This window comes from Pleurodeles waltl, chromosome 5 (assembly GCF_031143425.1).
Source record: "Pleurodeles waltl isolate 20211129_DDA chromosome 5, aPleWal1.hap1.20221129, whole genome shotgun sequence".
In the NCBI taxonomy this organism is placed as follows: Eukaryota; Metazoa; Chordata; class Amphibia; order Caudata; family Salamandridae; genus Pleurodeles; species Pleurodeles waltl.
The window spans coordinates 1769371905-1769398594 of NC_090444.1; the positions used below are offsets into that span (position 1 = coordinate 1769371905).

At 47.2% G+C, this 26690-nt stretch overlaps 1 protein-coding gene across 1 annotated transcript in view; it reads right to left on the bottom strand.

Moving 5' to 3' along the window:
- DNAH14 (dynein axonemal heavy chain 14) overlaps positions 1 to 26690 on the bottom strand; it is a 923784-nt gene that overhangs the window by 581634 nt on the left and 315460 nt on the right. The window contains exons 32-33 of the mRNA XM_069236199.1: positions 26014 to 26082; positions 2274 to 2460 (exon numbers count right to left, since the gene is read on the bottom strand). Of these exons, the coding sequence (XP_069092300.1) occupies positions 2274 to 2460; positions 26014 to 26082 (256 nt within the window). The remainder of the gene's footprint in view (positions 1 to 2273; positions 2461 to 26013; positions 26083 to 26690) is intronic.

Sequence of the window (26690 nt, forward strand, 5' to 3'; positions counted from 1 at the left end):
CAGCAGAGAAGAAGGAAGACGACAACTGCTTTGGCCCCAGCCCCACCAGCCTGTCTCCAACTTCAGAGAACCTGCACCAGCGACCTTTGCCTACTCAGAGGACTGCCCTTCAACGACAAAGGATCAAGAACTCCTGTGGACAGCGGACCTGTCCAACCAAAGAAAGAAGAAACCATTTTTAAAGGGACTCCCACCTCACTCCTGAAGCATGAGTCCCCATCACTCTGCACCCAACGCCCCTGGCCTGTGTCCAGAGAAACCAATGACCCAGAGAGGACCCCCAGGTGACTCCGACGACGTGTCCACCCTGGGCTGACCTGACCTCTCTGCACCCCCACGACGACACCTGCAGAGGAAATCCTGAGGACCCCCCTGACCGCAACTGCCCGGGACAAAGCTATCCGACGCCTGGAAGAAGCACTGCACCCGCAGCCACAGGCCTGTGAAGAACCGACCACCATTGCAGCAGTGACCAGCAGGCAGCCTTCACCCTTGTCCTGTCGGTGGCTGGCCCAAGAAGCCCCATTGTGCCCATGGCGGCAACGTCTGAGTGACCCCCTGGTCCCTCCATTGAATCCTATTACAAACCCGATGCCCTGTTTGCCCACTGCACCCGGCCGCCCCTGTGCCGCTGAGGGTGTGCTTTGTGTACCTACTTGGGGACCCCCCCACCCCCACCCTCCCAGTGCTGTACTAAACCCCCCTAGTCTGCCCTTTGAGGACGCGGGTACTTACCTGCCAGCAGACCGGAACCGGAGCACCCCCTGTCTCCATAGGCGCCCATGTTATTTGGGCTCCTCTTTGACCTCTGCACCTGACCGGACCTGTGTTGTTGGTGCTGGGTGTTTGGGGTTGACTTGAACCCCCAACAGTGTTCTACCTATGCCCCGGAGACTGAACCTGTAAGTGCTTTACTTACCGTAATAACTCAACTGTACTTACCTCCCCTAGGAACTGTTGAAAATTGCACTGTGTCCACTTTTAAAATAGCTTATTGCCATTTTATGAAAAACTGTGTACATTACTGTTTTGGTTCAAAGTTCTAACTATACCTATGCAAAGTTCCTTACATTTAATGTACTTACCTGCAATCTGAATCGTGTGGTTCTAAAAATAAATTAAAAAAATAATATTTTTCTCTATAAAAACCTATTGGTCTGGAGTTAAGTCATTGAGTGTGTGTTTTCACTTATTGCTTGTGTGTGTTCAACAAATGCTTAACACTACCCTCTGATAAGCCTAACTGCTCGACCACACTACCACAAATAGAGCATTAGTATTATCTATTATTGCCTGTCAAGCCTCTTGAGGAACCCCTGGACTCTGTGCACACTATATCTCATTTCGATATAGTATATTCAGAGCCAGCTTCCTACACTCAACATATGCCACAGATTTCTGTGTAATCTCAGTAAGTACAATTGAGGTAAGAACTCCTATTTGCAACTGGGAACACTGGTCCAGTGAAGACCATCAGCATCTAGAGTAAAGGATATTGTTAAAGAGTATATCAATACTGTATCTACCACTGTCAAGTAGACATCAATTTGTGCAATTCAAAACCCCTGTACTCCTGCATAAACTAAGCTCTGTGGCATTAATTGTTAATTATATATGGTGGATGTTGTGAAACTGTACAATACGATGACTCCAAAAAACACTGGTCTCCATCGTTTGGGTTGACCTTCAAGCACCTACAGCTGGATTTCTACTTATCCTTCTTATCTCAATATATCACAAAGCCTCAAAGCAACCATACTAACACAAAGCTCTGCGGAGGCAAGCCTTTTTCCTTCTTATTTACTTCATCACCTTTTTTATTCCTGAGTGGCCTCTTCCTCTGCAACAGTTGTAATATTGTATGGATGTTTTGCACATTTAAAGTCATTGACATGTGGTAGCTTAATAAATGTTATATCTCTTTATGCCCAAAATATACAGTACAGAGCTATATGTAAAGGGATAGAGAACATTTACTTTCTTCTTCAAATGGACAGAGCCAGTTCTAGGCACAGACCACATGGTCATCTGTATTGTCACTTACTGGGGAGGGTGTACCACTCCTCAAACTTAAACAAGGGTGTAGCTATAACCATTGTAAAACATGGTAGTTTTGGGACCATAAAAATGCCTCATCTATGGTATCAAAACACTCTGAAACATTCCTGCAGGTGTATTCACAAAGATTTGTTTCAAATGAGTTGCAGCGAACACAATCATTCACAATTGAACTGCCTCCTCTGATCACAGAAGATGGATGCCCTGAAGCATACCTGCTGGGAAAGCTGCTTGCTTGCCAACTGGTAGAGGTTGACCAGCTTTCCAGAGAGAGACTTTGCCGATTTGAAGCCTTCTGAGAACAGCATTATTTCAGCAATCAGCTGGTAGTCGGGTACCATCATCGCAACCGGACGAAACAATGACTTTAGGTTATCCGGGAGGTCTACGCGACCCTTATAGCTGCAGAAGAAGACATGAAGTACCAATGGATGCTTGAAATATGTTACATCATATAATAATTACAAAGTACATTGTTGAAAACCATAGAGGAAGGCTGATTCTAGAAGTACAGACAAAACAGTGATGGTAACATGTACAAGACATTAAAATACTCTGAAAACAAACACAGTAGAAGTTAGAAATACCAGTAGAAGCAGTACTTTCCCCAAACGGTTGGTCTATTTTACAAAGATAATTGCAGAATCTTTGTTTTAACCCAAATTGTGCAAGATATAGGTTTATCGGTGTCATTCAAAACGGATTCAGTCACTGTGGATTGAAATTGCATCAGAGGGGCAGAAAGGTGAAACGTACATAGACAATATATTGTTCTTACTCATTAACAAAGGTTTGTCTCCCCAAGCATAGCAAATAAAAGGCATACAGAAACCACTCCACTAGAACCACAGAGTAACACTGCACTCCACCCCCTACCATAGAGCCATCATGAACTGAATGCTGTCAGGATTTCTTAAATGCCCTTCTTGATTGTCTGAGAAAATGGAGAATCCTCCTAGACCCCACAATGCCACATTTAACCTAGTATACACCTGAAATGTTTTAAGTGTGTCCTTACGACGGTTCCAGTTAGTGGGTAAAAGCTATACAGGGAAGAAAAACCTCCTTGGCGGTCTGGATGATTCATGATTGAAGATGATGAGGATTGACAAATAAGCCACCAAAACCAACCAGGAACAGGGTTTAGAAAGGGCTGATCATTGATCTTACAGAACATGAATTTCAAGTGGAAATCCAGCAAAAAAATAGCAACGCGAAACGCCATGCTTTGCAATACATTCATCTAAGTGCCACACCTCCTTATGTATTGTCACAAAAGAATATCACACCACAGGAAAATGGGTAGCACAATTTTGGTTTGGGTAATTTGGAAGATAGCAATCTTGGACAGGAGTAGACTTAAGCTAGCCATTACCACATCTTAAGAGGAATGGCATATTTCAAATATGTGAAGAGTCCATGACTGACATCCTTTTTCGCCTCCATGCTACAATGCCTTACCCACAGGCTTCCTTGACTGATCTGTGCGGGACGTGGAACACCTCCCCTAACCCCCAATATTGGAAATGACAGTCCTACTGGAATAATGCAGAGGAAGAAGTCTCAACACTGCACATGGACACAAGGGATGCACTGCTGCCTTCTGAATCAGATATGCTTACTCCTGCTCAGATGCTGCTGTCTCCAGTAAACCTCATGTAACACAACCACTGCTTGATGCACTGCTCCTTCCATAAAACAAAGGAATTACTACTTCCTCCAATGGATGTCACATATAATACTGGTAAGTTGTGTTGTGTAAGAAGTATCTTTTAGTGTGAGTAGCTTCTCCCAGGACTTTGAAGGTGTATGGGAGGCACTAGAGATCTTAACAAATTACATGTTGTAATCACAGATCTCAAAGTCAGTGATCCTGAAATAGAAGCAAGTTTTCATCACTGTGTCCATTCTTGTGGACTCAGTAACTTGTGGCCAGACTGGGAATGTGCACCAATGTGAAAATAGTCATCAAATGGAGAGCAGCTAAGGCTACCATGAGCTAGAATAACTTTTGCAAATAACTTTTTCTTGGTACCAATTATGATGTCATGAGTGCCGGAGGTACCAAACCAACACCCCAAATACTGCCCATCCACACTGAGGTCTGAACATTCTCCCGAAGCTATTTTGCCAAACAACTCTAGGCCCAGTTTCAGCATTCCACTGCCAGTTATTTTCCTTTTTTAACTCTGAAATGGTACAGTCCAAACAACTGGTGTTGCAATTCATCTTTTCTGCTTATGCTCCTTTGATTTTTTTGTTATTTTGTGGACTGATTTTGGCTGGATTTACAACTCTGCGCTTTGTAACACTGTCATTTAATGCCGCGGAGCATACACACTTTCTCTATAAACACAATGTGAAATTGGTTACACCCAATTGTGTTATGAAACGTTCCAGAAAGCCCATAATAATGTGGCACAGGAAATGCCATAATGTGGCTGCAAAAAATGTGTGACTAAAACGTATCAGTATATCCCGTGTGGCTGCATTTATTTTTATGTAAACGACTTTTAAATTGGCTTGGGTGATATTTTAATACAGCTGGAATAATCAAAGTAATTTTGCGTTACTCTAGTGACATGAAATTACAGAAAATAACATGATTACACACGCTCAAGTAATTTGAGGCAAAAACGCCTACCCAAAAGCACTCAGGTCCATTTTGGACAAAATGGTATATTGTGCACTAAAATAAAACAGTGCTAAAAGCATGGTTACGCTCCTCCTGTACTTCTGCGTAATTTCACGTAATTTTGCGCAATTACGCTGCAGCAAATTAAACAACTTATGCCCACACCTATTTTTAAATAATGCCTAGGTCACCACTGAGTGGTCCCTGCAAGACCACAGCCTTGGTTGCTGGATGTATGAAAGTGGGACATGCTAAACATCAAAGGATAATAAGATGGAAAGTTTCCAAAAACTGTTAGGTCGCTTCCCCCGCCGCTGCAGCTCCACCTGCCCAGGCTCTTGCCACCTCCCAGCAAAACCGTAAGTACTCCCTGCGCTCCCCCCGCCCAGCCCCTCGTTACTCACCTCTGTCTTCTGAACTCTCTCTCTTCCAACTTTTTCTTCATACCTCTGCTGTCCTCTCTCTGTCCATTTTTCTTCGTTTTCTGCCCTTCCTCTGGCATCCATTTTCTTTGTGTTCTGCACCTCGTCCTCACCCCATTTTCTTCGTGTTCTTCTCCGTCTGTACTCAATTTCCTTTGTGTTCTTCTCTTCTTCTGTGTTCTTCTGCTCCTGCACTCCATTTCCTTCGTGTTCTTTTCTTCTTCTGTGTTCTTCTGCTCCTGCACTCCATTTCCTTTGTGTTCTTTTCTTCTTCTGTGTTCTTCTGCTCCTGCACTCCATTTCCTTCGTGTTCTTCTGCTCCTGCACTCCATTTCCTTCGTGTTCTTCTGCTCCTGCACTCCATCTCCTTCGTGTTCTTTTCTTCTTCTGTGTTCTTCTGCTCCTGCACTCCATTTCCTTCATGTTCTATTCTTCTTCTGTGTTCTTCTCCTCTCTTCTTCTGACTCCTCTCTTCTTTTCTTCTGACTCCTCTGTTCTCTTCTTCTGACTCCTCTGTTCTCTTCTTCTGACTCCTCTGTTCTCTTCTTCTGACTCCTCTGTTCTCTTCTTCTGACTCCTCTGTTCTCTTCTTCTGACTCCTCGGTTCTCTTCTTCTGACTCCTCTGTTCTGTTCTCTTCTTCTAACTCCTCTCTTCTCTTCTTCTGACTCCTCTGTTCTGTTCTCTTCTTCTAACTCCTCTCTTCTTTTCTTCTGACTCCTCTCTTCTTTTCTTGACTCCTCTCTTCTTTTCTTCTGACTCCTCTCTTCTCTTCTTCTGATTCCTCTCTTCTCTTCTTCTGTAATCCATCTCTTCCCTATCTTCTTTCCCTTCCCCTCTATCTGACCCCCCGCCCCGCCCTCTGCTCTCCCGCCACCACCACCCGTTCGGCCCCCCCCCCCCACTCCCATTCGTCGCCCTGCCTCCCGCCCCCAGCTGACCCCTCCTCCCCCCTCCTCCCACCTATGGCAGCCGCTCTGCGGCCGCGCCGCTGGCGCGCCGAAGGCACACCAAAGGCAAGCCCGTCTGCGCCCGTCCGCGCCTGGACCGCGTCCAGCGCCACGACCCCTGGCCCCCTGCACTCCCAAACCCCGCAGCACCGCTACGACCCCACCTCCCTCCACGCAGTCAACCCGGGACGCTCTAGAACCTGCTTCCAAGCCAACCCGAAACGCACCCATGGACCCTTCGCATGCCTTACCTGCAAGCACACCTTCCACTGCACCCCGCCCGCCAGCCCACGTGCCAATAACCACCTCAAATGCATCCTCATCAACGCACGCTCCGTCCACAAGCACGCCATTGAACTATGGGACCTCCTGGACTCCACCGCACCAGACGTCGCCTTCATCACTGAGACCTGGATGAACGCCTCCTCGGCCCCCGTCATCGCCATAGCCATCCCCGACGGCTACAAGATCGCCAGGAGAGACCGCACCAACCAAGTCAGAGGAGGAATCACCATCATATTCAAGGACTCCATCAACGTCACCACTTCCACAGGAGACACCCCCCTCGCCGCCAAACACATGCACTTCCAAATCCACACCGACCCCAGGACCACCCTCAGAGGAACTCTCATCTACAGACCCCCTGGACCACGCACCCTCTTCAGTGAATCCATCGCGGACTTCATCTCCCCGCACGCCCTAGCCTCGCCGGACTACATCCTCCTCGGAGACCTCAACTTCCACTTGGAGCAGAACAACGACACCAACACCACCACCCTGCTCGACAACCTCGCCAACCTCGATCTCAAGCAACTGGTGAACACCCCCACCCACATCGCCAGACACATGCTCGATCCCATCTTCTCCGCCAGCAACCACGTATCCTTCAGCCACTCCTCCGTAATACACTGGACCGACCACAGATGTGTCCACTTCACCTTCAGAAGCAAGACTCTCCGCCTCCGCACACAACCCATCCCACGCAGACATTGGAACAAAATCTCCACGGAACAGCTGCTCTCCACTCTCAGCCACAACCAACCTACCATCTCCACCGACGCCAACAACGCAGCCCTCAGCCTCACACAATGGATCACCAACTGCGCCGACAACCTCGCACCCCTCAGACGCCTCCCAAGACAGACCATCGCCAAGAAACCTCAATGGTTCACAGACACCCTCAAGGAATCCAAAAAAAACTGCCGTACCCTCGAGAAAGCCTGGCGCAAAGACCACACAGCAGAAAACATGTCCGCCCTCAAAAACGCCACCCCGAACACCATCAGCTGATCCGCGCCACCAAGAGAACATCCTTCAAAGACAGACTGGACAAGAACACTCACAACAGCAAAGAACATCGTCAAAGAGCTCTCCAATCCCCATGCCAACTCCAACACACCCTCACAAGATCTCTGCAACTCCCTCGCTATCTTCTTCCATCGAAAGATCACCAACCTTCACGACAGCTTCGGCCTTCAGACCCAGCCTACCACCACGGAACCCACAGCCTCAGCCGTCACCCTCAACGCCTGGACCCACATCAGCGCGGAAGAGACCAAAGCTACCATGAACACCATCCACTCCGGTGCCCCCTCGGACCCCTGCCCCCACTTCATCTTCAACAAAGCCGACGACATCATCGCCCCCCACCTCCAGACCATCATCAACAGCTCGTTTGCATCTGACACCTTCCCAGAGAGCTGGAAACACACAGAAGTCAACGCTCTCCTGAAGAAACCTACGGCGGACCCCAACGACCTGAAGAACTTCCGCCCCATCTCACTCCTCCCCTTCCCGGCCAAAGTCATCGAGAAGACCGTCAACAAGCAACTGACCAAATTCCTTGAAGACAACAACCTACTCGACCCCTCCCAGTCCGGATTCCGAGCCAACCACAGCACTGAAACCGCCCTCATCGCAGTCACCGATGACCTCAGAACTCTGATGGACAACAGAGAAACAGCCGCCCTCATCCTCCTCGACCGCCTACGACACCGTCTGCCACCGAACCCTAATATCCCGCCTCCGCTCCACCGGTATCCAAGGACAGGCCTTGGACTGGATCACCTCTTTCCTCTCTAACCGCTCCCAAAGAGTCTACCTCCCGCCTTTCCGCTCGGACCCCACCGAGATCATCTGCGGCGTCCCACAGGGATCCTCGCTCAGCCCGACTCTCTTCAATGTCTACATGAGCCCCCTCGCCGACATCGCACGCAAACACAACATCAACATCATCTCCTACGCCGACAGCCAGCTGATACTTTCCCTCACCAAGGACCCTACCATCGCCAAAACCAACCTGCAGGACGGAATGAAAGACGTCGCAGAATGGATGAAACTCAGCCGTCTGAAACTGAACTCAGACAAAACTGAAGTCCTCATCCTCGGAAACACCCCATCAGCCTGCGACAACTCTTGGTGGCCCTGGGCATCACACCTACCCCCTAAGACCATGCACGCAACCTCGGTTTCATCCTGGACCCACTTCTCACCATGACCAAACAAGTCAACGCCGTATCGTCTTCCTGCTTCCTCACTCTCTGCATGCTCCGAAAGATCTTCCACTGGATCCCCGCCGACACCAGAAAAACTGTGACCCATGCCCACGTCACAAGCCGCCTGGACTACGGAAACACCCTATACGCAGGAACCACCACAAAACTCCAGAAACGTCTTCAACGAATACAAAACGCCTCCGCTCGCCTCATCCTCGACATACCCCGCAACAGCCACATCTCCGCCCACCTGAGACACCTGCACTGGCTACCCGTCAACAAAAGGATCACCTTCAGGCTCCTCACCCACGCACACAAAGCCCTCCACAACAAGGGACCTGAATACCTCAACCGTCACCTCAGTTTCTACACGCCCACCCGTCAACTTCGCTCCGCCAACCTCGCACTCGCCGCCGTCCCTCGCATCTGCCGCACAACGGCAGGTGGGAAATCCTTCTCCTACCTGGCGGCCAAGACTTGGAACTCCCTCCCCGCCAACCTCAGGACCACCCAGGACCACCTCGCATTCCGGAGGCAGCTCAAGACCTGGCTCTTCGAGCAGCAGTAATCCCCTCCCCTAGCGCCTTGAGACCCTCACGGGTGAGTAGCGCGCTTTATAAATATTATTGATTGATAGTTTGTTGCTGTACTGGTAAGGTTAAATATTCCTGTGTGGAGGCCTAATTGTAAATAAAAGTTAATTTTCCTAATTTCACCCAGAAAAATGATAGAAATGTGCTTGAATGTATTTTTCACTTTTTTAATCAACAATTGAATCCCATGGTGAAAGCATATGTTTGAGATCTGAAGTGGTAAAGTACATTTAATAAGTACACTTTCTGCTTCCTAAAAGCCAAACAGAATTTACACAGTTCTCCTGGAATTCATTTTAATTATATGTGAGATGTTGGCATGCAAGAAGACAATACAGCCACGTCAACGGCCAGGAAGGCCGCTCAACTGCAAATAATGACCACCTTGCTAGGATGAGTTAACTGAGTCATATGAGACCCGATGATATCACAAATGGCCTGAAAAACACCCTCCTTTTTCACATGAAGATCCTAGGTTTGGACTCAAGTGACAAAGATCTTTCGTCCTTGGGGGTACTTCAAACATGTAGCTTGACCGAGAGAAGAAGGGGAAGCTGTTTTCAGATCAGATCAAGGGGGTGGTTCTTCAGTTTCCTAGGGATGGGTTCTGGAGCAGGCTCACAGGTATTGAGAGGGGAGCCTAACTTCTGCAGTTTTTAATAGAGGTCATTGGGAAGGTTTGCAATTAGGTGAAATAGAACACACTGAAGAAGAGGATTGAGATTTTGTGGGAATTCCAGGATTGTACATAGGAAGTCTCCAATCGCTGACTAATACACTGGAGAAACATGGAACCTCACCAGCATTTTCTCAGAACATTCCTAGACCCAAAAGACACACTTGAAAGAAGAAGAACATTGAAGGATGCATGATCTCCACTAGCACTCAGAGACTGGATCCGCTCTCCAAGGGTCAGCTGCATGGCCTCAGGAACATAAACAACTAAAGATATAAACTCTCCAGTATAGAGGACTAGCTGCCCATTTCGGATTGGCCTAAACTGTACTATCTGCAAGTTCTAGCTGGAGAGAAACCTGGGCCCCAGGAGCCTGTGATGGGTGTCTTAGAGCCTGAACGCTTTAGACGGGACCAGGAGCAACTTAAAGGGGCAGGACTGCTGAGGTTGCTTCAAGAAGGGTGCAAACTCTGCAGGCTAGAGTTCCAAGTTTGTCTCATGCAGAACTGTTTGACATTAAGGAAAAGGCTTCAGCTGGCTCTCATGGTAAAGATATCTGGCCTCCTGGAGCCCTGCCCAGCTCCGGTGTTAGTGTTTCTCAGCTGGAGTGCTCTGGGTACCAATTAAATAAATAAGGCCCTCATTATGACCCTGGCGTTCTTTCGACTGCCAGGGTTAATGTGTTAATGGGTTAATGTGGTGGTATCACCGCCAACAGGCTGGTGGTGAATACCGCCACATTATGAGTGTGGCGGGTTGGCCTCTGCCACAACCTGCCACATCTCCACTCATACCGCCATGGCGGTATGAACCGCCAGGCCGGAGATGTTCATCTCCGACTCGACGGTCCACAAAAGGGGGCGGCATTATGAGCAGGCCTACCACCAGGGTTTCCGCGGTGGTAGCACCGGCAGGAAAACCATGGCGGTTGGGCTCCCGGTGAAAGGGAATTCCTTCCCTGTCACCAGTAGACGGCTCCTCCACCTACCTCCAGTAAGCACTTGATCCCCCTACACACATAGCACCCCCCTACAGTCAGAGCACCTCACACCCCCCACCCCCTTCTCCGCATACATGCACACAAACTCCCACAAGCACCACGCATATACCCATTCAACTCCACTGCCATATACCCATTCACTCACACTCATCCATACACGCATTCACTCACACATACACACACACATCCAGGCACGCATCCATACTGACCTGCTCACACGCATACACACTGACATGCAGACACACACTCACTGCAACATTCATACACGCATTCACTCACATGCATACAAGCACACATACACAACAACACTCACAGACGCATTCACACACATTCAAACACACAGGCAGACACCACACACAACACCCCCTCCCCTATTGGACGTCCGACTTACCTTGTCCGGCGAGGAGGTCATCCGGTAGGGAACGGGAAGAGGCGCTGCTACCGCCAGCAGGGCCCGCCAGCAGGACATCGCCAGGCCATATTCATGGCCATAAAACACTGGCATCGTCCTTCCTGCGGGACAGTGCAGGTGGTACCACCACCCAGGCGCCTCGCCTGCCAGCATGGCTACTTCCGGATTTCCACCCTAATTGGGGTGGAAATCCAGCAGTGTCCATATTATGGCGGGCGGCAGACTGCCAGCACTGGCGGTCTTCTGGCACCCTGGCATCGGCGGTCTTGGGAAAAGACAGCCGATGTCATAATGAGGGCCTAAGTCTAATAAAAACTTGGGGCTGGGATAAGGTGAGATGATAAGCTTACCCCAACAGCAAAGCAACCTCAACAGCTACAATATCCAGCTTTGTACTGCCCTGAGCTTTGACTCTGACTCTGACTCTGAGGTACCATCACTGGCTTCAGCATCCTTCCTCGCCCAGAGTACCAACATAAAACTGTTGTGGCCCACAATGTTTACCTAAGCACTCACTCCATTACAGTCAGCCAAAAATCTTGCTTTTAGTCTGGTTATTTGCAACCAATGACTTTAAAGGGTGATGTTGCAAATGGGTTTTTCCTGTTTAGTACACCACGATTTTTTGATTTGGATCACCTGTATTTTTGGACTTTTATTGTGGGCGAGTCGCACTACCTGAGTTTCATTCCAGAGAATTGCATGGTAAATTGGACAGTGCATGTTTACCACCAGTGCCTGCCATTTAAGATAAGGCTGCTGCAATGCAGCTAGGGCAAGGGCCACTGGGTGTGTTACAGGGTGTTCATGTCAGGATGGCTAGGGAGAAGTTGTGCCCTACCCACTCTACACTTCAAAGGAACCTGCCTCTGGCACATACAAAGGAACCTGACAACAGGCATGCACTTGGCTTTGTTTCACTAGCCAGGCTGGAGCCAAACACCCGGGTGAAAAGGAGGAACCGGCCAGAACCAGTTTTATGGTAAGATAAAAGGGTGTCTCCTACCTACACACTGGCACTGGGCATAAAAGTGGCATCCCCAGAACATGAAGAAAAGCAAGAGCCTGGACCTGGATTGTGACGGCCGCAACACCACAGGTAGTTGGAAGTTTAAGCCCCTTGATGGACTGAGCCCAGGACTAGTGGGTCTCTCCAGGGCCAGGGATACTGGCCCCTTAGACTCCCTGAGGACCAGTTGGGGGAAGACCTGGACTTCTATGCCCCAGCAGGAGGAGAGGAGAATAAGGAGCAAGGCAGAGGAGACAGCAGGCAGTGCCACCAGCTCACAGCAGAATGCATCCTTTTTGAGGCCAGTAGCATTGTGCTCTCAACTTCCATTGTTTGGTACTCCTAGAACTTAACATTAATTTCTCTAGGCAAATGCCTGTGGCTATTGTCGTAGCTACCAAAGTTTAAGCAGAGTTTCTTACTGACCAGATTGTGCTTATTTAATTTCGAAAGTGCACCACTTTCAAAATGAATAACCCAGTTTCTACCACTGGAGATTTACCATAGCATCTAGTTAGATTCTCATACCCTTTCGGTGCCGGCCCCACTGAAGAACTGGGATGGGAATCCCAGTTCCTCAAGTGGAGAGAACATGACTGATACCCATTTTCATAGACACCTTGGCCCTCTGAGAACAAACTAGTTCTGTGGGCCATTATTTTCCTTTCTGGAGGTCATTCCAAGGCACTGCATTTGCAGCCGTAATGACAGTAAACTAACCACCACAAAGCAGGACAGTTTAAGTTCAGACAATTTTCAGAGTGGGGTTACTGCCATCAGTGTTACAGCACTGAAGTCATAGAGACTGTGAAAAATCCAAGCGTCTCACAAAAACCAATAACATAATGAAAAAAAACAAATTTAGGTGTGTCTCACAAAAAACAATAACGATGAAAAATAATTTGCTAAGTTTCAAAACTCTTGCAACGAGGTGCTGGCTGCTGCAACTATGGAACCTGATTGCTGAACAACGATTCTCAGGACCACAAACAACCTATATCTAATAAAAGATACTCAGGACGATGAATGACCTATGTTCTAAGAGTTCAATGAGGTCACCACCATTTGCAAGTCTTGTGAAAGTCTGTGCCTCATATGACAAGTAAACTTCTTTGGTTCCACTGATGTGTCACGTGTAGCATGTCCACTGGAGACATGACACCTCTGTGTCAGCGGCACCCTCAGTCCGCTCATACTACCAGCCTTTCCTGCTTCTGAAGGCATGTACCTGAAGCAGTTTGGCGAATCGTCGGGCATCTACACAAGATCACTGCAGGGAGGTATGGGCAGTCCACAGATCATGACCGAACTGTATGCTTCAAACTCCAAGTTTTATTACCATTCAGCAGCATATCCTGGCTATTCACAAAGGTAACTTACAAGTGTAAGTTTACTCCAACACTTTTTAACTTTACTACCTTTGGCTACTCACAAAATCCGAGTGTAAAGTTACTCAAAAGTGTAGACTTTCACCTCTTCAAAAACGGTGTGGAGCCAAATTCACAAGTGTAAGGTACTACTGCTAGAATAAAATAGTGGTAAGTCCAGCACCACAAATGGTCAACCACTGATACTGCAACACGCTTGAGAAAATAACTGAGAAAGGGGCTTAAAATAAAAAATCATAGGAAATAAAATGTAATAAATTAACTGATATAAAATTGTGAAAAATATAAATAAATAAATGTACTTTAATTTTATAGAAAAATCTGAAATAATAACATTTATTATTTAATTATAAATTATTATAACACTATTTCATGAATATATAAAATGACTATAACATTAATTTTTAAAAGTACAATTATACAACTTTTAAATAATTCTATACATCACTTTTAAATTATTAAGGAATCATAAAAAATGTATTTTGTTTTACTTTTCATGGAATGTATTTTTAAATTTAAACTCTAGAGAAATATTTTTATTTAATTTTATATGTATTTTAATAAAGATTCAGTTCAAGATGTAGTTAATTGTGCTGTAGCCCTTTTTCTATGTTTATTACATTTATTTATATAAATATCTAAAATTATTTTACATTATCACCCCAAAAATATTTTTTACTGATTTATTATAAAGTTTAATCCACTAATCCACTTTTTAAATTGAGCCTAATCCTTGCGGTAGGGAGACCTCCACCACGATTGTGGAGTCTGCGTATGGTAAAGTATAGGGAAAAGTAAAGAAGTTTATATAACTCGGACAAATTTGTGAATGCCAACAAACAGCAGTGTTTATGGTCCTTCACAAATTTCCCAATCCCTTGAGTGGAATTTACAAGTGCAGAGTGCACTCGTGGCAGAGACCCTCGCCACGGAGATAGACTTCCACCTGCCAGGAATCCCTGTGTTAAATCCTGGAAGTTATAAATCAGGTAAATTGGGTCGTAAACCTACCTTTAGGACCACATTTACTTTGACGAACAGACCCAATAACATTCTAGGAATAAACTTGTTGCAATTTCCTTTCTGTGTCCACTTGGTGGCGGCAGTATTTCAAAGAAGAATTGTTGCTCGAAAATATATTTGACTAACTGAAACCCTATGCTCCCAGTTACAATCAAATATCTTTTTCATCTTCCCATTTTTAATATGTGTGTTTCTAGAAACCATGGTTTATTCAGGTTGGAACAAAAGATGTAACAAAAAGAGGACATATTTTTGATGTGTTTGTTTTCAGTCAAATGCTGTTTCCAGAGGAAAACAAATCGCAGATGAAGCAATATGACAAAAGTATCCTGCACAAACAAAATCACACAAAAGTTGAAGAAAGATGAATTTATTACAGCCTGCCTGAGCGTGACAGTCCCGTCAGATAGGCCAAGCTATAACTGTCTTCAAAAGAACTCAATGCTCCAGGAGTAAACAAAAGAACACTCAGCACAGAATTCCATAACAAGAGTCAATGGTGCGGGAACAATTTTCTGAGTGGGCTTACTGCCATCAGTGTTACAGCACTTAAGTCATAGGGACTGTAAAAAATCCAAGGTCTCACCAAAAAGCAGTGTGATAAATGACTGTCCAAACAGTAATGTTTAGCAAACATGTCCAGAGAGCCCACGTTGCTGCCTGGCAGTTGTCCAGGACTGGAACTCAATGAGCTAATGCTGTGGTTTCAGTTTTTCCTCTGGTGAAATGGGCCCTCAAGCCTTCAGGAGGCTGTTTTTTTTGCCAAGGTGTAGCAGATCTTGATATAGAGAATAACCCAGCACTGAAGGGTTAGTTTCTGTATTGCCCGACCTTTTTTAGCTCCTACATAGCCCACAAAGAGTTGGTCGTTCACCCGGAACTCTTTTGTGTGGTCAAGGTAGAACAATAACTCTTTTTCGGTCCAGCCGATGGAGTCGCTCCTCTTCTTAAGAGGGATGTGGAGGAGTGTTAAAGGTGGGCAGGGTGACAGACTGTCCCAAATGGAATGGGGTCACCACCTTCGGGGGGAAAGAGGCACAGGTGCGAAGCACCACTTTGTCAGGGAACACAGTAAGATAGGGAGGCTTGGATGACTAAGCCTGCAGCTCACTCACCCTCCGGACAGATGTTATTGCCACTAAGAAGACTGTCTTGATGGTAAGCAGTCAGAGGGGACAACTGAGAAGCAGCTCGACAGAAGCACACATAAGGTAAGTGAGAACCAGGTTCAGGTGCCACTGAGGCATAATGAAGGGCAAAGGGGGAAATATATGTACAGGTCCTTTGAGAAACCTATTTACAATAGGGGGCTTAAATAAAGAGGGTTGGTCAGGCAGCCGTAGGAATGCAGACAGAGCAGAGAGATAACCCTTGATAGTGCCCAGAGCAGAGCTCTGCTCAGCAAGGGTAAGAATTAGGAGAACAGAATAAATATCAGAAAGAGAGGTAGAACGAGGAACAATAGACTTTTCTGTACAATATTTCACAAGCCTTTGCCATCGGCACGCTTATATCCTTTGGCGGAGCAACGCCTGGCTGCAAGATAACGTTACAGACTTCGGGAGAAAGGTCAAAAGCTATCAACTGTTGTTACTCAATCTCTATGCAAGGAGGCGGAGCGTTGACAGGTTTGTTGCAATAGAAGATCCTACCAAAGTGTCAGCCTGATCGAAGGATCAATGCGCTTTTTCAGAAGCTTGGGATACCAGACTCACTGTGCCCAGTCCAGAGCCACAAGAATGACTTGGGCCTGGTTGTTCCTAGTCTTCTTGAAAACTCTGGGCAGAAGTAGTATGGGCGGAAAAGAGTACAGGAGGCCTGAACTCCACTCAAGACAAAAAGCGTCTCCGAGTGATAGCCGCCTTGGAAACTCCAATACGCAGTGTTGCTGACATTGCACGTTCTCTTTGGAGGCAAACAGATCTAACCAAGGCTGTCTTCACTGCTGAAAGAGTCCTTGTGCCACCTCCGAGTGAAGACGCCACTCATGATCCGCTAGGCATCGATGGCTCAGTTTGACTGCCCTGGTGCTCAGAGAACCTGCTAGGTGTTGAACAACTACAGTTATGCCCTGCTATCCCAGCCATGACCTGAGATGCAGGGTCTCTTGACAAGGGGTCCACGATCCCACCCTGCCCTGCTTTTTGCAGTACCACATGGCGGTGGTGTAATCCGTGAACAATTTCACTAACATCCCCGTGACAGAGGGAAGAAATGCTTTCAATGCTAGCCAGATCGTCCGGAGTTCCAGCAGGTTGATCTGGAGTCTGGATTCTGCTGGAGACCAGAGTCCTCTGATCTCCACCTCTCCCAGATGGCTACCGTACTCTCGGAGTGATGCATCTGTCACTACTATCAGGACTGGCTGGGGACGGGAGAGGAGTCTGCCTTTGACCTATTCGTAGTTTGTAAGCCACCACACCACTGTAGGGTTTTTGCAGTTCTCTCCGAGATCTGGACTATGTTGGAGAGATTTCCCTGATGCTGCGCCCACTGGCACTTCAGGTCCCACTGCAGAGCCTGCATATGCCACCTGGCATGATTCACCAACAGGATGCAGGAGGCCATGAGACCCAGCAGCCTCAGAGTCATTCTCACCAAAATCCAGGATAGAGGCCAAAACATCAGTATCTTAAACTGACTGTCCTGGACTCCCTGCTCAAGAGATTAAGACCGAAACTGCACTGTGTCCAGAACAGCTCCAATGAAAGGGTGTGTCTGAGAGGGAGTCTGGTGTGACTTCATCACATTTATAGTGAACCCCATCGAATGCAGGAGCCCTGCTGTAGTCTGAAGGTGGGAGATGACAGCCTGGGGTGAGGCTGTCTTCAACAGCCAGTCATTGATGCAGGGTAAGACTGAAACCCCTAACCTGTGCACTTGAGCTGCGACCACCGCCATTACCTTGGTGAACATCCATGGGGTGGTGGTAAGACTAAAGGGGAGCGCAGTGAACTGAAAGTGCCTGTGGCCTACTTTGAACCGCAGGTAACCCCTGAGGGTGGGCAAGATGGGGATGTGAAAATACGCATCCTGCAAGTCCAACGCTACCAGCCAGTCTCCTTGGTCTAGGGCAGACAAGACCTGAGCCAAAGTGAGCATCTTGAATTTCTCCTGTTTAAGGAAGAGATTTACAGTTAGCAAGTCTAGAACTGGGCGAAGATCCTTGTTCTTTTTGGGAATCAGATTTTAGTGGGAATAACAACTGCTGCCTACTTCTGATATCAGAACCCTTTCTATAGCTCTCTTGGCCAAGTGAGTTGTAACTTCCTCTCAGAGAAAGGACAAATGATCCTCCACCAGCCGTTCCTGTGTTGGTGGTATTGAGGGAGGGAAAGGTTGGAAAGGGATGGAGCAGCTGCTCCAAATAATCTGCAAGACCCATTTGTCCGATATTATGGTCTGTCAGTGAAAGAGATGATGTTAGATTCTCCCTACAACTGGGCCATCATGGTCCTGCAGAATCAGACTAGGAGGGCTTAGAGGCTGTAGCTGCCAGGGGGGTTGGTGGCAGACGACTTCTGGCTACCAGACCCATGGGGTCAGAATGCACCGCATCTGCATCGTTACACAGCTTGAGAAGCTTGTGCAGGACGGTGGGCCGGCATGGGGCTGGTGCGGAGGCATGCCCCTTCCGTAGTCACAAAAGGGGTGAAAGGCAGACTGGGGGCGAGATGTCACTGAGAGGCCAAAGGACTTGGCTGTAGCCCGCAATTCCTTGAAGCCCTCCAGTGCCGAGTCTGCCTTCTCTTCAAATAGATGAGTCCCATCGAAGGGCACGTCCATGAGGTTGGCCTGGACATCCCCCGAAAAGCCAGATGTTCTCAGCCAGGCGTGGCACCTAAAAGCCACTGTTGAGGAAACTGCTCTGCCCAGCGAGACAGTTGTGTCCAAACCACACCGAATGTTGAACTTTGTTCCGTCTTTCAGTACTTTGGAGAGGATGACCCATGCCTTCTCCAGGACCTGTGGCAGCACTTTCACAACCGTATCCAACAAGGTATGGGTACAACGGCTCAACAGGCATGCAGTGTTCACTGACTGCAATGCTAGGCTGGTGGAAGAAAACATTTTCTTGCTTAAACTATCCAGCCTCTTGGATTCCCTGTCCAGGGGAGCGGCAGAGAACGCCTCACGTGAAGTTGAGGCTTGGACTATGAAGCTCTCAGCGGTGGGGTGTTAGGCGAGAAAACTAGAATCACAAGGGGCAAGGCGATGGCGACAGGCAATTGTTCTATTTACTATGCTGAGCTTCTACCAAGTTTCCACCAAGACATCAGTCAGAGCTTCATGAAAGGGCAATAGGGATTCGGATGAGGAAGTCCCAGGCTGAAGCACTTAACTCAAGAGGTTAATCTTGACACCAAAGAAGGAAGTTCAAGGATCTCCGCTGCCCTCTTCACCACCATGCCATAAGATGCTCCAACCTCTGTAGCCACAGTACATAGAGAGAGAGCAAGCCAGTATCTAGAGAGATGTCCAGTCTCCTAGATCCTCATACCAGTCCAATGAAGTTGGGGTCTGTAACTGGTATTCTATAGGGTCAAGTGACCCCTCCCATTCTTCCCCTATGCCTGGCTGCTCAAAAAAATGCTCAGGCAATGATCTAGGACCAATGGGCCCTACCAGTGCCGGAATCGCCTTTGATCAACGCCGTTCTGACTGAGTCATTAGGGACGAGAATGGGGCTGGGGCCGCCGGTGGGCGCCGATGGCCCCAGAGGCATTGGCGTCAGGACCTGTGCTGGAGAAGGTCTAATTAGCACAACTGGTGCCGGTCCGGATGCCAGGTCGGGTCTGTGAGACCCCATTGGAGCCGAGGCCAAAACCACCGGTGTGGAACCTGATGGAGACTCCTTTGACCCCACAGGACCTGAAAGTGCTCCGGAGGGGTCGGCCCACTCGAATACATGGCGCATGGCCTTGTAGAAGTCTTTGATTTGTGCAAGGGTCGCTCCAGCTCCTGGAAACAGAAGAGGCGCGGAATCGGACCTGCCAATGGCTCTGCAGAACCGTGCTTGAAACGCCGATGTTCCTCACGCGTCACGTTGGCTGACAGACAGGCCAAGTCCACTTAGACTTCTTCTTCTGCCTCTTCCCCGAGGGTCCCGAGGACCTCAAGTGTGAGGAAGAGGACTTGAGGCTACTGGAGCTGTTCTGCGAACTTGTTCTTGATCAGGACCGAGACCTCCTAGGAGTCACGCTAACTGGTGTCGACCTCCGAGCCGCCATTGTGAATGGCTGCCCTCACAGGGATGGTGGCCTGCTGGAGACAGCAGACCACCATGTTTGACTGCTTTTAAATAAAGCAGGTTTTTATTTTTTTTATTTTAATGCAGCCTGTTTTCCTTAAAGGAAAACAAGATGCATTTCAAAAACAAAAAATGAAAAGTCTTCTTTTCATTTTTTCCAGAACAGGCAGTGGTCCGTCCGTCGGACCACTGCCTACTCCGAAAAAATATTTCCGCTGCCATTCACAAAGGGGAAGGGGTCCCATGGGATTGTTTAGCGACCGCATTCGCGGTCACAAAACAATCACACATGGGACTGCGACTCGCAATTAGGAAGGAAACACCCCTTCCGAATTGCGACTCGCAAACCCTTTTTGCGATTCAATAAATAGATTATCGAATCGCAAAAATGGGTCTGTACATCCCAAATAGCATTTTCCACATCGCAAACGGCCCGATTCGCCGTTTGCGACGTGGAAAATGCTTCATACTTCTGGCCCTAGGTCTTTTAACGAAAAAAGAGAGGGACTGGGAGAATTGTGGTCCAGTGTACGGTCTCCCGAGACCTAGATATATAAAATAGAAATAGTACACTGTTCCAATACATATACATGCAGGGAGAGGAAGAGTCAGTATTATTAGGAGAGCCCTCAAGCATCCACTAGGATGCTAAGCATCATCATTGGGTGATCTCCTCATCAGACCGGCACTGCAATGTCTGGCGGGCCACCCCACACAAGGTGCAGTGGCAACTGGCTCGTATTCACAATGGGGGGGGAATGGGAGTGGGGGTTACAAAACTAGTAAAATAAAAAAAGGCATTTTTCTTGGAACGTCCTCCTTCCCTCTCGTCGTCCAACATGCGACGGGACCAAGGAAACTGCACAAGCCAATCATGGCGCTGCTTTCATGCTGGTAAATCAGCATGAAAGCAGCAACAGGATTGGTAGGAGCGGCCTCTCCCAGCACTCACAAGAGTGCTGGAGGCCTGTGCTTTCTCTAACTTCTAGAGAAGTTTAAAGTGCGCCTGTCAGGCTGTCCGTCACATGTGGCCAGCCAAAGGGACATGCACACTTTAAACGAGTGCACCACTCATAAGCATGTTGCCTACCTCCTCCTGACACTCGGTTCAGGACGGGTTGCTGAAAAATAAAATGGTAATAAATAAAGTTTATTACCATTTTATTGTTCTGTTCTGGGGGCATTTTTTAAGTGGGACGACGATCCTCCGCTCTCAAGGAGGGGGCCGCCCCTGCATTCCTGTCCCATTACCTCGATCTCCACAATCTCAAAAAAGCACAAATCCAACAAGTCACCTTAACCTTTGTGACTTGAATGGGAACAGGGCATATAGCGGGTCCACCGTTTACTTGACAAACTGTATGGCTGGCTCCTCACCACCAAAATGTGGTGAAGATACCAAATAATACCACATTTAAGTTGAAGAAAGATAAATTTATTACAGCCTGTCTGAGTGTGACATTCCCTCATCCAGGCCAAGATATAACTGACTCCAATGGAACTCCACGCTTCAGGAGTAAAAAGGAGAACACCCACCACATAGAATTCTACACTGTAGGAGACTGGGTTTTTGTTGCAGTTGTCTGTCCACTTTTTGCCTGATATTTGATGCAACTTTGACTGAAGTTCACTATGTTCCCGCTAACCAGGGCCCGAGTGACAGTGTTCTTTTCCTAAAACTGTACAATCTTTCCCAAATTGGCAATACCTTTGGCACCCCTGTAAGTCCTCAGTAAATGGTACCACAGGAGCCTAGGGCATGGGCACGGTAGAGAGTCCCCTAGGGCTGCAGCATTTATTATGCCACCCTCTGGGACTCCTCATCTAGCTCATGCAGGCTGCGTGTCTTGGTGCAGCCAAAAGTGAAAACAAAACATGGCAAACAGCTTGTGTGCCATGCCCACTAACACTGCATGCAATATAGGTAAGCCACCCCTACAGCGGGCCTTACAGGTCTAAGGCAGGGACATGCCCCTAATATGTCTTTGCTGATTCTTTGACATAGTAAGTGATCAGGGAAGCCTTTTTAAGTACATGTTCTGGACACTGGTCAATAAGAGTTCCCCAGCTACATGATGGCTTCATTGAAACTAGGGATTTTTGGTATCAAACATATCGTATTAATAAACCCTCATTGATTCCAGTGATTTATTAATACATGCAAACAGAGAGCACCTCAGAGGTGTCCCCTGAAAAAACTACCAGCTACTAGTGTGCTGGCTGACTGGTGTTAACCAGCCTGCCACCAACAGACAAGTTTCTGACCCCCAATGGTGAGAGCCTCCGCTCTCGGGTGGTCAGGAACAGAGCCTTCTCTGGCAGGTGTGTTACACACCCCTTCCAAAAGGACGACCTGCGAATCTGCATTCCAAGGCAGAGGGCTTCAAAGAGCCCACCACCTTTGGTATGCAAATCTGGCTTCCCTCAGAAGTGAGGAGATGCCGACCCCCCAGACCCAGGGCCCATTTGGCACCTGGACAGAAAGGAAAATTAGTATCCAGAGAGGCGTGTCCACCTTCAGGCCAGTTCAACCCTTAAGGTGAGCTACCTGATGTGGAGACGAAATGTGAAAGTCTGCCATCTTGGTGATGGCAGCCCCAGGAACTCTGAGAGAGGGTTATGCCCACTTTGCATAGAAATGGTCATATAGGGGGCGTAGTGACCCCAGGGTAACTAGACCATTGGATACTTCCCTCCACACCCCTAACACCCTTAAATTCAGTATTTAGGGGAGCACCTGGGCCACCAGAAAATCAGATCCTGCTGACCTGAAAGAAGAAGAAGGACCCTGAAGAGTCGTAAAAGCAAGAATAGAAGACCAGCATCTGACTTGGCCCCAGCCCCACCGGCCTGCCTTCTGCCCTCGACATTTGCGCCAAAGATGACTTGTCATGCAACTGCCTGTGCCTCCAAAAGCCTAGGAGGACTGTCAGCCTTCAACCAAGACCCAAGAACTCCAGTGGAGTAGCAGAGCTGCTCCCCTGCATCCCGCAGGCACCCCAGAAGAACTGCGAGGACTCCGGACTGCCAAAACCCAACACCGGAAAGCACCACTTCACCCGTGCCCCAGCCAGAGTTGAAGTGAGCCAATGGTGCCAGTGTGGTCCCCCAACCCTTAAGAAACAAAGCTCACATTGGGTTTGCCAACTGTGGGCTTCCCAACGCCACTGGCAGCCTTTTTGTGCAGGCCCCTCCTCTATGGTAAGTGACTTGGTGACAAAAACCAAGACGCCTCAGGACACCTCTGCACCAACCTGCCCCGGCCCAAGAAGAAGAGGACCAAAGGTGTCTACGCCCCTGAGCATCAAGAGACCGGAGCCTGGTCCCCAATCTTTCTAATCAAACCGTTCCCTAGAGGATAACATTGGGGCACCCAACACTGAAAAGCACCACTACACTTCACTGCCTCCTAAAGTGACCTGTTGGTGCTGCTGTGGACCTTGCCCCATACGCACCTTAAGTCCGGAAGTTTTGTCCTGTAAGTTGCTGTAAAGTACCTGTATGCAGTATATGCCTTTCCTCCATAGGATGACATTACCGCTTCAGAAATTGCACTGTGTTGAGTTTTCAAACCCGTGAAAATTCATAACTTAAAATGTACTTACCTGACTGTGATAATCCAGGTGCCTAAAATTATATAAAGATGCGTTATTGTTATAAAATGGCGTGGGTCTCCCTACTGAGTTGTATCATTTATTGACTGTGTGCATGCAGCAAATGTCTAACACTCCTCTCTGATAACCCGAAGGCTGCTCGACTACACTATCCCTTAAGAGAGCACCTTTGGATTGCTAGAGCAAGCACCTGTTCACTTATAAGAAAACTCCTGGACTCTTTGCACGGTATACCTCATTTTGGTATATCATATAAAGAGGCAGATTTCTACATACACTACGACTTAAAGACAGAAAAACTGCTCTCCCCTTTACATATTTAGGACTTTAGGGATATTTTGCAGTACATTAGGCCAGTAACATAGGTACTTCATTTTGGGATTCAAATACCATTTAACAAGGAGGCTTGACTTTAGACATATGGGCCCCAATTACAAGTAGCATGGATTAGTCTGATCCCCTGTGCAAAACCCTGTTTGTTCAAGGATCGGCATGCAGTCAGGAATAATTGTAACTTTGTAAGCTGCATGACATTCACTTTGGATTATGGGGACAAATATACTATTCCACAATTCCATATATGAGCCAGATGCAACAGGCAGGGTGAAATGCACTTCCGCTGTTGCCTTAAAATGAACTACATACTGGTATGAAATGATACCCTAGTATCTGCTTGAGACCTGAACAGGCAGTAAGGCCGTCCCACAGTAGCCGGAGATGCAGTGCGAGAACCAAGGGGCGCCAATATTGAAGAGGACATGTGACAGAGCTCTGTTTATTTATTAGGCCTCAGCCAACATCAGAGGTCAGAATTCAAGAAGCCCAACACAAAAAACTAAATGGGGGGGAAACAATATACTTGGAGGTTTCCACTGTTGAAATCCAGTTTCCAATATGTCCCATTGAGAACACCTTGCACTTCATATCATTCTCTAGCTGGCTTGATTTAATTGGTCACAATAAGCTGCTTGGTGTGTACCTTAGTAAGAAGAGGAAGGGTGGTCCATTCATGTGTTTCCTGCTGTAGGTTTCAATCTGAGGCATGAACACTCAGTCGCTGCTGAAGCTGATCTCCTGGTCTTCAATAGCCCCTATCATTCTGGATGTGAGGATATGGCGGGTGAGCATCTGGGGTATCTGTGCATGTGCACTGCACCCTGTCTGAACTGCCCCGTGTCTATGCTGCTTGTCTGTCTGTATGCTCTGTGCCAGTGACTCTTAACTTGTGGTCTAGGGGCCCCAAGGGATCTGCAAAGCCTACTCAGTGCGTCCGCGACTGCTCACAACATGAAATAATATTAACAGAATAATAAAGTGCATATACATAAAGAACGTAAATGTGAACTGAAAATATGATGTGGCTCTGTAAATGTGAGAAAGTTTGAAATTGGGGGCTCAAAATTTAAGTTAGTGTCCTAAGGTTGATTTGTGGGAGCAATGCAAACGCATCAAACAGAATACAGTATGGACTATCAGTGGCCTAAACTGAATATAGAAATGCTCCAATCTTCCTATTAAAATTGTTATTGGAAGTTTATAGTTTTTTGTGAATTAAATCAAATATTTCATCATTTGCGTATTTGTTTGATGCTTGTTTCTATTTTTGTGTGTTGTTTTGCTGTTGAACTCATTGAAGTTTAGGCTGGGGGACCTCGGTTTCTAGTTAATGACTCAGGGGGGTCCCCGGGTTCCAGTGACACAGTGGGGGAACCCAGTTTCCAGTAATGATTAAGTCGGGGTCCACAGAAGTCAAAAGGTTAAGGGTCACTGCTGTATGGTGTATCTGTGTCTCTGTGCTGTCTGTGCTATACTATATGTGCACCTGGACTGTCATGACGGGTCCTATCAATGCTCGACAGAGCCTTTCACCAAACAGTATTTTTTCAAAAAGAAATCACAAAGCGCAATTTTCTTTTTGAAAATAAAAAAGGGACTCCTCCCATCCTCATAGGAGTCCTCTAAATCAGATTGGCGATATTACAGGTCTGCCTCCGACAGCCCTTACTCCAGAGGCCATCAGAGGCGTTTAATCATAATGGAGACAGAGAAGTCTCCTCTGTTTCATCTCCATTGTGATTAAACAAGGTTCATCTGCCCTAAATCAGCCAGGCGGACCGCATTGTTGCCAGTACGGAGCATTCTTACTGCAAGAATTAAATCCAGCACTCTGAACAGGTATTCACATTGCCCAAGTGAATGACATATCGTGCTGGAAACAGACAGAAATAAATGTAAAACAAATTCATCAAATTATATTAGTGAATCTCATTGAGGCCAAATAAATAACACACTCAACATGTTGGTCTTCTCTGAACATCTTGATGGCGTTAGAAATTCAGATTGATAAATATATTAACAATTCCCAGAATAGAACTGAGTGCCAATTCTGTCACTTCTGGAGGCAGGAGAGGTATACCTGAATTATGCAAGACACAGAATGTCACAGCTATTTGTGTGTTTAAATAAGCAGAGATGTAAAGCCACCTACCCCGGATTCATAGTTATAAAAACTCCACAGGACATATTCAGACGGATTTCTCTTCCTTCAAACAGAAACCTAGGGGGAAAATGAGAACTTCATTTCAGAAGAATTGCACAGAAATAAGCTTTTGACAATACCAAAATAAAACCACCATCCGTGACAGCCCATGTACAAATGGAAAGATAACCACCGTTTCTACAAAAACATAAGCAAGATGAGTTTGCATTTATTTCTTCTTTTAATAAAGTTTTAGCCACATTATTGCCAGTAGAAAATTGAACTCTATGAAAAGTTGTATTCACTACATTTGTGCATCTTAAGTTAGTTGTGACTCTTTCGTTGATGGGTGTGGCAGGTCTGATTCTGGTAGTCAAGGAGAACAACAAAATATCCCTATGACAGTACACCAAACCACCTTCAACATGGTTGGACCAGTTATTCAAAAGGTCCACCGAGAAGCATGGGGTACATGATACTCTGCAGTGTAAAGAGAGGTGGACATGCACCACGGCGTAGACGTGTGAGAGGGAAAAGCAATCGAGAAGGCACATTGCCCAATTCACAAAGTTTCTATGAGTACTTCTGCTTTTTTTCTGACTTATCTGCGAGTTAGTAATGAAATTCCAGACCAGGTTCACAAGGTAATTTATGTGAGCAGTGGTGTCTTACTCCAAGGTTAGGTG